Here is a 14,797-nt window from a genome sequence, read left to right as displayed (position 1 = left end):
GTCGCTAAGTCGCCAATCACATAAGGAATACGGGTAAGTTAAACTATTCATACATGCTTAAGAAAATGAAAATTGATAACTTTACCCTGTATTAATAAATGCAAAAATAGATGCAAAAAAAAAATTTATGAAGTTGGTTACAGAGTCGTGCTTAAAATGGGGAGTGTAGCTGTGAGCGAAGAGTTTGCAACAGTACAGGAGTCGAGCGTCAGGATACGGTCGCGTTGCTAATAATATTTTAAATTTGAGGTATAATTCAGCTGCTAATTTATTAAACGGTTTTTTACGCACACAATCAATTTTGTCGTGGCTGTAGAGCAGTGCTGAAGCCTCGCCAGCATACACCGTATCGCCGTGACGTACATACAAATATTACGGTAGGATTGTGTTTATAGCTATAAGAAAGAAGAAGAAAGCAAATTCCTCTTTTTATTTTAAGCCCGTAAAAAAATATGGACACAGCGGGATTGTCCATCTGCAAAAAACGCGGTGGTCTAAGCCACATGAGCTACGCGTCCAAGGTCGCTTATTGACCTTCAAAATTGCGCCAAGTGTTTTTAATATATTCATTATAGATATTATCTGGATTTTATATTCAGAATTTTTGGGGGCGAGTCACTTCTGACCCAAAACTACTCTAGCTTCTTATACTCAGGTCTTAAGCTAACGCTTTCAACACTTCAGCAATTGATGCGCTGGTAGAAGAGATTGTGTCCTACTAGAAGTCCTAAAATGTCCTATTGTCCTAAAACGTGGGATAATAAACTAGCAATCGGCTCAAAAACAAACCGATATTAAGGACATCACAATGCGTTTTAGAACAAAACAAGCCAGAGTCCGCGTGTCCTAATATGACACTCGACAACTAGACACTCAGATCACTGTCCAATTAGGACAACACCAAACCCAACATGCGCTGTCCTCAAGCCACATCCTCAACTGGCCTAGTTTATCGTCCCTCTCTCCAAGATCTTTGTTGTGTTCGAAAAGCACCTCAGCCAAGCTTTTCTACTACGAAGTACGTGACAATATTTTTAAATGTTTCAGAGGATGATAGTCATTGAAGGTTATAATCACCGCTAATAACGGCTGAGCGACTTCAACATACACGAAGCCAAAGACGCTTAATAATCAGAACGTGACGATATACGGGGGCTAAAAAAGCAGCAAAGTACTCGCAAGGGCTACTTGGCTGCAATTCGATCCGAAGACGCGCTTAGCAAGCGATGGGGGCCTTGGTCGGCGCGACAGTGGGCTCGGCCTGGTTCGTCGAGTTGTCTGGCGTCGTCGGGGTGTCGACAACAGGTGCGTCCGTGGCCGTCAGTCTGTCCAGAAGCTATGAAATTTGATCGGATTCATCAGACTATGTGTATAACAGAGCAATTCTGCCCTCGCAAATCCAGACTTGGTTATATTTGTCTTTCCAACTTTCGGTGAGTTATTATGTAAGGTGGACACGCTTGGGTGCTATCATTTAAAACTTGGAGCTGAGCGTTTTGCTGTGGAGCTTGCTAGTCTTTTCTTTAGCAACCGCCTGTGTCTCCTTGTGAGCAATAGCAGCAACCTTCTTAGTTATCTTGCGTCGCTTCTCCGCTTGGTCTCTTTCGTGGACAAACGGTCATAGATCTGAGATAGAGGTGGTCCAGCCATCGCAAACGGAGTATGCTCTTGAAGGGCTGATTCCATGCCACGCCGGCAGCCTGGTAGACGTAAGTGTAGCGTGGAGGCGCTTTCAGAAGCACGGAATTAAGGAGGGCAGGGTTATCAATGACTTCTTGGGTCCAGTAACCTGAGAAATCATTACAGAGAAGGAGTATCTTATCATGCATGCTGTCACGAAAGCCAAATGATACTCCAGAAACCCCTTCAATATGTGAGCATTCCACCACGCCGGAGGGTTGCCGTAGATCCGACATCAACGCAAACCTTTAGGAGCAAAACCTAATTTCCACAGGCGTACGCCAAAGCCATTGCGCACCGCATCGTTCTCCTCCTACGTGTGGTCATGACGGGAGACGCCGCTATTAAATATGACGAAGGGAGCGTACTTGTTACCGTGCCAATATCCCAGTAGTATAACTGTAGCACGATCTGTGCCCGTGCCGCTACATTTCATCCACACTGTCTTTGCACCTCTGGTGCTAATTGTCTTGAGTGGCAAATACTCGAAGAAGACGGCTGTCAGCAAACTGTTTATAATGTCATAGAAGCGCCGTGCTCGCCACCTTACTTATTTGATCAGCGTTGAACACATGGGTGATATTGTGCTCGACAATAGTCCGCTGAAAATAGCCCTTGCAGCTAAAGCGTCCACTGGGGTCGTCTGGCCATGTGGTGTGCGGACACGGAGTGCAAGTCTATGCCCTCCATGAACTGGCGCCTCCACGAATGAGATGCCTTGAGTATCGCACGAGTCAGGCCTCCATCAGCTGCCACCTCCAGCACTTTGAACTTTAGCATATGAGACGATAGCGAGCAGCCCTCTTTCCGCATTGATTTCAGCCACAGGACAATAGCACTTTTTGCTTCACTAGAAAGTATCGTTTCTTGTCCTCTTGAGCGCAGAGTTTTCAGGTGACCTTGACACGATGAAGGCTGTCTGCTTCTTCCATTTTGATGTATGATTCTGCTTGCGCTGTTTCTCCCTCTCAGTACAGGATGGATAAAGTGAGAAGTAACTTCGTCTCCATTATGACAAGCAACGATATATTCGAGGAGGAGACGCTTGTGAGTGTAGTCTACAGCGATTCGAATAAATTTCTTGGGATTCCTGCCGGTTCCGGTCGTGCGAAATCTTCCCATAGCACTTTTGATAATGTCCTTTTATTTTTGCAAGTAAGTGAACGAACGAATGACAGCAGTGTACACTACAATTAGGCGGCTTTATGGACATTTTAGTTTTGATCATATGATTTAAATTAGGAATTATGATTGGCTAAAATAATCATTCGCTTATGAGAAAACTTCGCTTACGACAACCATAACGAGCTTTTCACGAATCTTGAATTTTTATAAAGTAAATGTACGTTAATAAAACATAATAATGTAGACAGACTCCGTTGCTGCACCCAGCTATGAATCTCAGCAATTCAAGATTATTGGATATCACCATCACACCATAATTTTCCGATCAAAATGAGAATCTCTTCGATTAAACTGAGAATTATATCCGGATATACAGGACCATGGTTGGCCTTCAAGTGAGCACGGTGTGGGCTAATGCGCACGCATCTGCTAGCCCCCCCCCCCTGCATCAGCTAGCAAACCGGTAATTGACGTGTGAGCGTTTGTCGGCGGCTTTGTCAAGGTCTTTAGTGTATCCTGAAGGCTGTAGCGAAAACTGACTTAAAAGAAGGAGATGAGAATTGCTAAATTGAAAGTAAGAAAACTTTTAATCATAAAATACGTGGAAACTTATAAAAAGCAAAGTTCATTAGAAGCCAACGGGTATACCAATTATATCCAATGAAAACGAAATGTGTGGGCAGCTTTGGAGTCGCCTATTTCCGGTGTCACTTCATCGCCGTACTGTGTTTTGCGACGCGAGGCAAGTATTTGGCACGGTGCTCAGTCTTTGTCACACCCGATGGCGGGCTCAGTACATGTATAGCATCTCTCCTGTCTGCTAGATGGCCTTTGAATTCAGACTTAAAGACCGAGAAAGCATTCTTGATAGGATTCAGTATAAGTGGCAATGCTAAGATTTAATCGGCTGAGCTCTCACGTATCCAACTGCTGCGTCACCTCCTTGACACTCGTCTGGATTATCACTACAATGACGTCGAAGAGCGAAATGTGACGGTCTATCAGTTTGTCTAGCAGCTCTCAAACAAACGTTTCGACTACACCCGCGTCGTTAGTGCCTCTGCCATCTTCAAAGGCAGATAATTGCTTTGCCACACGCTATAGTGTTATTATTGCGAGGAAGCTGGCTGTAACGCGCTAGGTCTCTACCGTCACTAGCGTACACGTAGCGATGAGGAAGCTCGGGGCTGGTGGTGCAGGATCAGTGCTTGCAGCCCCGCAGTTGGCCTCCAAAGTTTACTCCATGATGGTCTGCTATGTGGCTCGTCCTCGTCGCTATTTTCTATAGCCGATGGCATCAATTCCAGCAAACCGGTTCTGCTGTCGTTGGCACTCCTGACTACGTCAAACTAGAAACTGATAGCTCTCAGTAAAGATATTTGATCGTGACAGATTATTCATTCATCAGTATACGAAGGTGGGTGCACTATGTGGAATGGTAGTGCTCCTTTTTTGCGGTGCTTCATATCCGTTAAAAGCGTTGAGACAACCTCATATAAGGTCTAGAACACTTAACGTAAGTGCTCTAGCCCTTATTTTTGGATTTCTGAGCATTTTAAACGGGTATACAAAACAAGTTATGTTGGTGTGAAAAGTCTCTACTCATTTAGTGGAGTTTATTGCAAGCGTAATGCTCTACTGCAGATCATCGTCGCGCGATTGGACGACTGGAATGAGCATTTTAACACCAAAATAAAATTAAACAGAGACGAGGACGAGCTAAGGCCGATGGTATTAAGGCCTCTGGCAATGGGGGGGGGGGCTCAAGGACGAGCTGCTAAGCGACACGGCGTTAGCCGACGAAGACAGCAGGGAGAGTGATTACGGCCTATAAGCTGCGGGTCACAAGACGAGTAGCACTGGGGACAATATGCGCGCAAACTGCACCAGCAGCGGTCGTGCTACAAAAGTGACGAAGATGGAGTAAGTTGCGGTAATAGCCGGTGCCGCTGCACTGGCAATCAGAGACATGAACAATGGCAACCCAAAGGAGTATGCATACCTGAATAGCCGCCTTCAATTTGAGAAAGAGCGAGAGAACTGCAGCGCCAGGAGGCGGAGCGGGCACGAGATAAACGCATCCATGCCGCTGACCGTCAGCGTGAAAAAAAATCATGACGCAAATGTTTCAGATGGCACTTGGGCAAAGCAAAAAAAAACGGGAGAAGACTGCTTTGAATTCATAAATGCAGCATTTTTGTCGTTGTTTTTATTTGTATACGTGTTTGGTATTCGTCTACTGGCGGTGGAAGCAGATTGAAGAACATTGAAACTTGGTTGCCTGCTGACTATAGGCACGTGTGCAGATGTTTTAGCAGTACACCAACGATGAAAAGCTTACGAACAGTGGTCACATCTTTTTTTTCAGTTGAGGAGCGACCAAATCATTTTGACGCGTCCACAGCCTCATTCAACGCCTTCGCGGACGCTACTCATACGTGAATTAAATGCAGTCATTGCTAGTTTTTATCCAGGATCCTCGAGTGGACAACAAACGTATTTGATGCATCCAGACGCAGGATCGCCGTACATTACTTTTCCAGCGAAAGTACCCTTCCTGTTAGATTCAAAGTAATCTTATAGGGCTAATGCTCACCATTGTCGAGTCATGTATTCTTCCTTCCACGAGACCAAATATGCTGACAGCAATCCTGTATGGGGCCGTGACAGCTTGCTACCTAAAACAGTGGCGTCTCGGATGGCCATTATACAGCGAACACCTAAGGGTTTTGAATGCAGATGCTGGAGTCTGGCGACGAAATTCTTGGTACTATCTATAAGGTCCAACAAGAGATCAAAGGATCACCCTTTACCGTGATTGCCTCACCGTACCATCAAATGCGCTTTACAACAGCGTTGCGGTTGAAATAGAGTAGGTCCTTGTTCTCTGTGTGTAGATCCTCCAAGGGATTCTACAGTGGTAACAGCATCGCAATCGGGGTAACGGTGCGTAGGAAGACGCAGCTTAGTAGTCAGTACTGATTCAGTAGTTGAAGTTCTTGAACAGTAAAGTTAACTCTTGTCTTGGCATTAAGCCAGCGCTCTGCTTATGGTTGCTCGTGGTAATCGGAAGCGCTTCGCTAGCCACTACATGTACTTCTTTGGAGCTCACCACCTTGCATCAATTTCAACAATCGATTTGACCCGTTAATGGACGACGGGTAACAAGGGCCTGGTGGGGAGTAAGGTTGGTGGCTATTAACACATTTTTTGTGTCGTGCGGGGAGCAAAGAAAACTCAAAACGCAATTGAGTAAACTCACCTTTTAGCTCATACACATTTTCGTTTAAGTAGCAGATTTAAGAAGGCAAAATTACGGTACAACTCTAAACTGAAAAGGATACAGAAAAGCAGCTTGGCGAAAGGTACATCTATTTACGGTAGGATTTAGGATACTTTTATATAAGGACCCTGCTAGAGTCACCAACGAGATTTCATAAGAGGTTCATCGGTCATCACAATCGAGTAGGTTGTACCCACCCAATCAATTTATCCTTCACCAACAAGTCACCAGCTAACGCCTAAGGTGCGAAATTAAAATAATAGTTTACGGACTTAAACAGGGTGAATACACATTGGAATCTCTATATCTGCAGCCGTTTGTAGAGATTGTTGGCGATGTTCCCAGAATGTTGGACGATTGTGGTGCTGACTTAAGCGTGGCGGTGACTTGATCCTTGAACTTGTAAGTTTGTCGATGGCGGCAGAGGTAACTTGCAAGATTTAAATTTCGTAGCATCCATTCTGTAATTAGCGCTACGACGTCTAGTGATCTGTTTGTAAAGCGATACGTAATGTATGAAGGGTGCCACAAGACGTTAGAGCAGAAAAAAAGTTGTGTATTACATGCATTAAAAAGACGAGTCTTCGGATGCATTCTCTGAAGTGCGACAAAATGCTCCTTTGCTAGCGAGAAACATGAATCGAAAGCGTAGGTACGCAACAGATTCCTGCAACACGTTTGGGACCGGAATACCAAGGGTTGTGGCCTCGAAAAGTAGCAGTGTAAGTGGTCCACAGCTGCGTATATCTTCTTGCCTTGGGGCTCGTTGCCGTATTGTTTCGAGTCCCGATATATGCTCGCCGAAATACTCGCTTACGATTGCTTTCATGGCTCCATAGCTTGATCGCGTTTGCATGGGGTCGAAGAATACCAGCTTGTTCCTGTCAAAATCAAACACGACGCCTGATCAGTGCTTGTCTAAGTACACAGGTAGCAGTACAATTTTGTTTCCTGTTTGAAACGGTGAAGTGACATCGATCACGTCGCGCTTTATGTCGTCATCGAACATTCTCGCGTACAGTGGATTCACGCCGCCGATATTGTTTTGTTCGATCAAGTAGTGCATCGCCAACATCATACAGGAGTCATCTAGCCACACTGCACGTCTTAATGAAGCAATATCGTACACAGGAATCTTGCCAAATCGAGTAGACATGACGTCTCTTAAATTCACCGACTCCAGGCGCTTTGCACAAGCTTTAGTGTCAGCGTTGATGCAGTTGTTTAGCGGAGAAGGCATTGATATCCGTGAGAATTTTGACAGTCTCACCCAAGCCGCAAGATCACTAATCGTCTCGAGCTTTGGTGTTTCGTCTCGCCATTGCATCATCATGACGAGATCCTTTTCAGCATACGTACCTAGCTTTGTAATAGCTACTTTCATTGTCAGGGAGTGATTTTCGGTACGTCTTGATGCCAGCAAGACACTTCGCTAAGTAACGTTTCGGGAATACAATCGTGACCTGTCGATTTACCTTCCTTGTCCTGGCTATTTGCACAATCGTAGTCGACTTCCACCTTGGAGCATCAGCTGTTTTAATGCAGTTCATCACTGGAAGCGCATCAGCGACATTGAAGCTGTATTTGAGTGTCTTGCGCATTAGAGCTAAATCCTTCAGGGGGACAAGCGTTCCTTGAATCAAGGCCTTGGCTCGTTCTACAGACTCCTCCATGCGAATTCATTTGATTCTCTTTGTTGTTTCTTCCGAATCTTTGGTCTGCATTTGCCTCTTGTACTCTTCACGATTTCAAAGCGTCGTTTTCCCTCGTCAGATGACAAACTCTCATCACCATCTTGGTCGTCCTGTTGGCAACCACGTTTCCGAATTGCTAGTCGCTACAGATGGTTTGGTAGGTGTCACCAACGGTTTGGTTGTCGCTACCAATGGTTTGGTTGTCGTCACTTACTGCTTGGGGCCCATTTCTTCGACGCTTTCTACTTGTTCCTCCATGTTCAGCGTTGTCATATTCACGACTCCCTCTTCCGCTGCGTGAACGGCGTGGTTGAGTGTCGCAGTAGGTTTTTTAGTTGACTTCTTCGTGGATGTCGGCAGTTTCGATGTTGCCTCTTTATCACTATCTGAAGACACCATTTCACGATTAAGGCGTACAATTCGATCCGTTTCAGCTATCAACCGTGCATCATCGCTCAGCAAATAATTCACTAGATCTTCGCGTTTGTTTTGCACTGATATGTGACCACCTCCTTCGTGTTTCCCGCCCAAATTGAGAATGGAAGTATCATGGCCAAGGTCGTCTCCGTTTGCATCGTAACTCCACTCAGATGAGCTATCGTCCGACCCCGCGTCGCTACTTTCATCTTCATCTTCGTCGCTCTCATCTGGTTGTTGAATTACCTTATTCATGATCTTCGCCTTTGTCAGGAGTGTAGGAGGCACATCGGAATCGCTACTAGAAGTGTCATCATGACCTGCAGCAGCATTGCTTTCACTGGTGGTAGTCTCATTTTCACCACTAGATTGTGTTTCGGTACGTTCGGGTATCCCGACTGCATGTATGATACCTTGACTTGCATACTCTGCAAATCTGCGCAACGACCACGCCATTCCTAGGAACGATCGTGCGCCTTGTGAGCTCATTGCTTCCACCACACGTTCAGTAATATCCATACCAGCTCGCCACTTCGTAGAGCCATTTAGTACTGCGTGTTTTAAGGATCTCATGTTCAAAACTGAGCTCGGAACATGCAGCAGGAGACGTCTCCCTCAGATTCATCTTCTTCGGGGTCGACTGGCTTCAGACTGCAACAGCCAACGAAAATAAACGTAATTGATAGGGATCAGCATCTTCTTCTTCATGTTGGATCGAGCGAATATCGTGTGGCGACACGGGAGAAGCATTGTGCGCCTGAAGACGCAAGAACAAGTGTAGATCTCAACGCATCCAAATGATGTTAATGTCAGCACTCAGTAATGATACTAGACTACAAATGACAGCAATATCACTCATACCGATGAGTTCACAGTATACTCCCTTTGAGTAGTACTTGAGATCAACCGCACCATCCCTTCTTGAAGCCGACCTCCTTCATATGCCAGACTTCCGCCCTTGAAAAAGTTCGTACTCCTTTCGAACGAGGTCGAATGCAAACGGACTCACTAATGCTGCAAGTCGGAGCAAAATATCGTCTGCTTCATGGTAATGACGTGACCCAATGACGTGAAAGTGAGAGGTGTACTCTAGTTCAGCTGTCGATTGCAAGAAACTCAGTGTTTTAACACACTCGTCCAGCTCCATTTCTGGTTTAATAAAACAAATTAGACCTCCCCACGCCGATTCTAATCTACAAATAGCAAATCGTTAGTATTAGTTTTAATCATCGTATCATACATGTATGAAGCAAGAGCGTACCGATTGTTTGTGTGGTTGCCAAGACGCGGGACATGACCGCGCTCATATACAGCCCACATATTCTTGCATGAGTCCTAATTGCTCATGTAATACAGGAGCAGAGGGTGCTATGGTTCAGGTAGCTCGTCTTTCTCGTCGAAGCCATCTAGTAGATAGTACATGTAGCGCAAACCTCGGTCGTACTCCTTTTCGTCTTGAGCCTTTACCATCATGTCCACCGCGTCTTCGACTCGATCCACATCAGCGCCATCGCGGCCACCATACACTACCTTCGACATCTTTGTCCTTAAGTACTTCTTAGGATGGAAGTGACAAATGAGGACCCGAGCGAGAGGGAACTCATTCTTAAAATCTTTATCAATCATAATTGCCCGGATCCTGTCCCACGAAGGGATATTCTCCTTAAACGCGCCAATAGCATCTAGCATACAGAAATAATTTTCATTCTCGAGCAGTGCGTGTTGCACGTATTGACCCTAACATGCAAATCAAAGCGGTTAGTAACTATACCCAACAGCTTGAACATGCACCAACGGAGCACCAATTGGTCATCAATCAACGATAGATCACCGATGAATCAATAAGTGATCACCAACCACCAAAGTTTCAGTACTTACGTGACCGAAGCCATCGCCAATCATGAAACTGAAGAGCGTGTACTTACAGTTAGATGAATTTGTCCCGTGCGTGGAATCCAGCATGATCACTTCGGGGAAGGCCTAAAAAACGTCTCATTTGCCGCGTTTGTAGGGTGATGGTGTTAGTCGTGCTGATGTCGTCAGTGAAAACGGTGGCAGTGCTGTCACGCGAAGAGCAAAACTTGCGCAGGACAGCTTCTAATCGGTCCTCAGCTGTCCCGGACCCGCGACGTCGTAATTTTAGTCGTTGCACCATGTTATAAACGTCTCGAAATATGACACGCTTACGTACAGACATTCAAATACGATCAAAACGCATGATATTTGAATAAGAACGCTCGGAACACTTACCAGTAGTTTCCTGCAGATACTTTGGGATTTTCTTCGGCTTGCCGCCAACCTTGATAAGCTCGTCCACGACGTCGAGAACGTCAGGGTCGGTAATTCTCCTGCTGGAAGGATCATGCTCGTACTTTTCTGTCCAGTTTGTGATTGTGTGTCCGCTTGTGCCTCGTAGCGCAGATTCGAAACGTGCCGGTGTCGGCGCAATTCATGACGGTCGCGCACATCACCACTTCGCAGCCGCAACTGCGCTCAAGATGACCAGTCCTTCGTCCTTGCCCCCTTGTACTCTTGCTCCCGCCGTGCGTACATAACAACTTCTTGCAGTAGTCTCCAAACGTTTCAGGAATCAGCTCCGATTATCTCTACTTCTTCTTAGATTTTATGACTTGGTATCAAGTCGTTGCTTTCACCGTCGTGTGAATCCGGTACAGCTGTGACGTCTGCACCTGATACGTCAAGCAAGCAGAAAACGATTTCCATGAATCGTGCCATGCCTCGAAACGGGGTGCCGTCGTGCGCGCGTTTCCCTGATGGCTGTCGGACGAGTCTGTACCGTGTACAGGAGCCCTCGACCGCGAAGACTAGTTCTTGAAGCATGCTTAGAGCCCTCGCGGTGGCTAGACGCCTCGCTCATCGTGCACGCAGTCCGGGGGCGCAAAGGAAAGGCTTGGAGGAGGGGGATCTGCCCACAGCCTATGGCTGATTTCTTAAAAAAAATCAACTATGGTAAATTTCACCGGGACCGGTTCTCGTAGTTTATCGTAATTTATTCCGAGGGATAAAACTATTTCTTTGGTTTTGCTGGTAATTTCGCTGGTGACTGTAATCACTTCCTTTATAAAAACTTATTAATGGCCTACAATCAAGATGATGTGCCTAAATTTACCTAGATATCAACGATGCCGCTGATGTTTTATTCCATGGCGTTGTTCGGGCGTTGTCCGAGGTGTTGATCTTGTATTTCCACGTCACAGCTTAACTGTCAAAGTGGTTTACAGGTAGCGATCGCTCCTTTTTCAGGCTGGATCTGAAATCAGGCAAGTTGCTGGTTTGGAAGCTGCACATAAAAGGCGAAATTGTAAAGTCGGGGCATTCTAGCAAGATCAGATTTTGGGTGTTTCAGGATGCAATGCCCAATTACCGGTTTAAAAAAAAGTATTTTTGCCACAAAGAAGCCGATATTTTATGGCATTTACTTTTATCGATTGTGAGCAGATATGGAGACCAAACGCATACTCACGGCAGCGGAGCAGCGTGCTGCCCGCCGAGCCCGCGTGCTGCAGGGCAGCGAGAGCCGCTTAAAATTACTGAAGGGACAGATCTCGTCACTTAAGACACCAAGTGATACCAACGAGTCGCTGGAGCAGCAGATGGACGATGAAGTCGAAGAGCTAGTGGCGTCCGACGCGAAGCCCGCCGAGCCACCGACGGAGCTCAAAATTCCGCCTCGTGTGGACCCCGCGCAGCGACGCCGAGACGCAGCCGCGAGACGCCGTAGCAAGGAGCAGATGGTGCAGGATATATTAGGCAAGGAGACGTCTCCTAGCGAGGTGGAGCAGCAGGATACACCCACAGACCAGAAGAAACCGCAGAAGCTGCCTGAGAGTCTAACAGCGCCCTCAACTGCTCCTGAGCCGACATATAGCCGCCACTCAACAGCTTTGAAACTCCATTCGCTCGAGGAGAAGCTGGTTCTGCTGCTAGTTGTGGCGGGGGCGGTCTATGCTGCAGTGTGCATGGACCTGCGATCCATTGCGGCCAGCTTGGCTGCTGACGACCAGTTGTTCGTGAGTTATCAAGACCTGATCACCAAAGGTGTCCCCATGGAGTCCATCCGGCAGCAGTTCGAGCGCGAACAGGTCGGACCTGAAGTGAGAAACAAGCTCGAGCATTTACTGACGCAGCAGCTGAAGATGGAGGCAATGGGGGAGACGGGGACTGGCAATTCCGGGTGGCTACCGGATGTGGCAGATCTCGGATTCTTCTTAAGCTCATTGGTGGCACACCCACCTATTGTATTGTGTGTGCTGCTAGTGAGACTGCTGGTGTCGACGGGGGCGAAAGCGTTGCATAAGGCGCTGGATCTACCGGACGTGAAGAATCCGCAGGAAGGGGATTTGGGGTTCTTAGCGAATATGGCGCTGTCGAGTCGGCCAGTACTGAAAGGTGAGCTTGGGTGGGCTGTGTTATGACCTTGAGGAAACGGAAGTTCTAACAACTTACTTTGTTGTTTTATTGAGTAGAGTTTCTCGTGAAGGCCCGAAAGTCGCTGGACGACGTGTTTGTCTTCATCTTCGCACTCGTGGTGTCCGTCGCCATCCGTGCCATCTGGATCAGTTAGAAGAAACAACAATACATCCCATCAGATCAAATAAATAGCTACACCGTATCTGCTCACGGAATTTTTGTTAGGGCAATTGAGGATCTTCTCGTCCATCAAAGGAGTTTATCGTCTGAAATCCGTTAATAACTTTTAGGCGTCGCTTCAATTATGGCGATGGCTTTTGGGGAAGCAATCCCTAACAAAGACGCAGATAATGACAAAGTCGCCGGAAAAGCTCAAAGTGTTCGTTGCCACCTGCCAAGTTATACCGGACGAAAACAGCAGCAACGACGAGCCCAACAGTGGGGCTCCCGCAAATGTGATCTCGTCAGTGTTCAAGCAAGAAAAATTCCCTGCAATTGTGCTTCCCTCCGCCAAGATGGAGGACTTACAGCGCTTCATTTTGAGTCAATGGACTATTTCCAAAAGTCCGTTTGCTAAACTCCCTCTCAAAGAGCACTACTACACGTTCAAAGGCCGAATACTTCGTCTGGATGGAACGCTGGATGGCTACTGTAAGTCGGATATTCGTGAAATCTGGCTAAAAAAATAGCTTAAACGTGTATGATTCGTCTTAGATATCCTCAATAACGACACCATTTATCTACGTTTCGCGTCGCTGGGGAAGATTTGTGATCCATGGGCCATGTCGACCAGCGAGCTACGCGTTGAGCTCAAAGCACGCAACGCGTATGAGACCAACTCACAACCGGAACAATTGGTGAGTAATTGAAGACTTTTCTACAAGCAGTTGGGGCTAATACTACTATATGGTAAATCCAGATGCAACGCTTGCAGACTTTGGTAATGGAAGAAAGTCGTATGCGTCGACTACAGCAAGCCACCAGAAAAGAAGAAATCGAGCAAGTGCAGTCGATCACGAAGGAGCTTGCACAATTACACAAACAGCGCGTGAAACCCCGAAATTATCTGACACCGAGCGAGCATCCGATCGAGCGTCCATTGTCACTTGCTAAGTGGCCAATTACTCCTTGTGCGAATCGCACTGTGTTTCTCTCCATTGCGGAGCTGGAGAGAACATTTCAACTTGTTCCTCGTGACGTTTTGGAACCTGCACTGTTCATCTTCGACACCGAGCGGAAATGGTACAGTACGCTGCCTTACCAACTCTTTTCGACAACTCAGCTCACGTTGCATTCGACAATGCTGCCAGGGTTTTCGATAAACACAACACTCTACAGAAGCAGCACTTCGACTACCGATACATGTGCTTTGACCAAGATTTTCTTGAAATGTTGACGCTCAAGGAAGAAGCTGGTATGGTCTTCTGGTTTCGGGTAGGTGCTGCTGCAAAATTATACAGGTCGTACAGCTAATATTCACGTATTTGTATGTTTGTCAAACGTTTTGCAGCCGCAAAAGAGCTACGAGAAACTGTCTGCATTCCTCACATCTATCGATGACCCCGTTGCTGGAGGCAAACGCTACCAGCCTCTGATTCTGTTGGAGACTAGGTGGCTAACACTCTGCGGTTCAAATGGCTGGGAGGGCAAGATCCGGCGCGACGGACGCAAGCGCGACATGGAGCGTGTGCCGAAGTTCACGAAAAGTGTTGCGCGTGTGGTGTCCAACCTGCAGTCCGGCAGCTTTGACTACGTGGCTGTGAAGGAACTACTCTATCAGGCCAACCCTTCGTTGATCTTTGCGCCCTTGTAGACCGTATTAACTGTGCAACATTGGTTGAACCGAGCGGATGTGGCAGTTGGTCGGTCGCTGGCAAACATAACTGATCGCTGTTGTACCGGTACAGACAAGAACGACCGGGAACGTCGATGAAGCGGGCGGTCGAGTTGATGCACTTGTTCTTGCGGTAACCCTACGCGCCACCTAATTTCAGCCAGTCATATCCCGAAGTGAAGGTGCTCATGATCGCGACGATTGGATGCCCGTGATGCTCTTTTATAGGATAGGACGTCAACTGAACTGCGTCAATAAAGATCCTGCGCCGTTGGCTGGCTGCAACACTCACTCGCGTATTTGCGCCGTGATTCGAACGTCTCTCTCAAGTGG

The 14,797-nt window shown here is 46.8% G+C and overlaps 2 protein-coding genes across 2 annotated transcripts; both read left to right on the top strand.

Annotated features, from left to right (window-relative positions):
• Positions 1–11,660: 11,660 nt before the first annotated feature.
• Positions 11,661–12,784, top strand: PITG_15852 (uncharacterized protein; the record flags this gene model as incomplete). The annotated part of the gene is made up of 2 exons (XM_002898043.1): positions 11,661–12,609; positions 12,687–12,784. 2 exons carry the CDS (start codon positions 11,661–11,663, stop codon positions 12,782–12,784), a joined length of 1,047 nt encoding a protein of 348 aa, XP_002898089.1.
• Positions 12,785–12,980: 196 nt separating this feature from the next.
• On the top strand, positions 12,981–14,443 carry PITG_15851 (uncharacterized protein; the record flags this gene model as incomplete). The annotated part of the gene is made up of 6 exons (XM_002898042.1): positions 12,981–13,028; positions 13,107–13,281; positions 13,345–13,487; positions 13,550–13,872; positions 13,941–14,064; positions 14,141–14,443. The coding sequence occupies 6 exons, from the start codon at positions 12,981–12,983 to the stop codon at positions 14,441–14,443; spliced, it is 1,116 nt and encodes a 371-aa protein (XP_002898088.1).
• Positions 14,444–14,797: the final 354 nt, after the last annotated feature.

The sequence above is a fragment of the Phytophthora infestans genome, genomic scaffold, assembly GCF_000142945.1.
Source record: "Phytophthora infestans T30-4 supercont1.39 genomic scaffold, whole genome shotgun sequence".
Classification (NCBI taxonomy): Eukaryota; Oomycota; class Peronosporomycetes; order Peronosporales; family Peronosporaceae; genus Phytophthora; species Phytophthora infestans.
The sequence above is the reverse complement of the archived record's forward strand: the minus strand, read 5'-3'. Positions and strand labels throughout refer to the sequence as shown.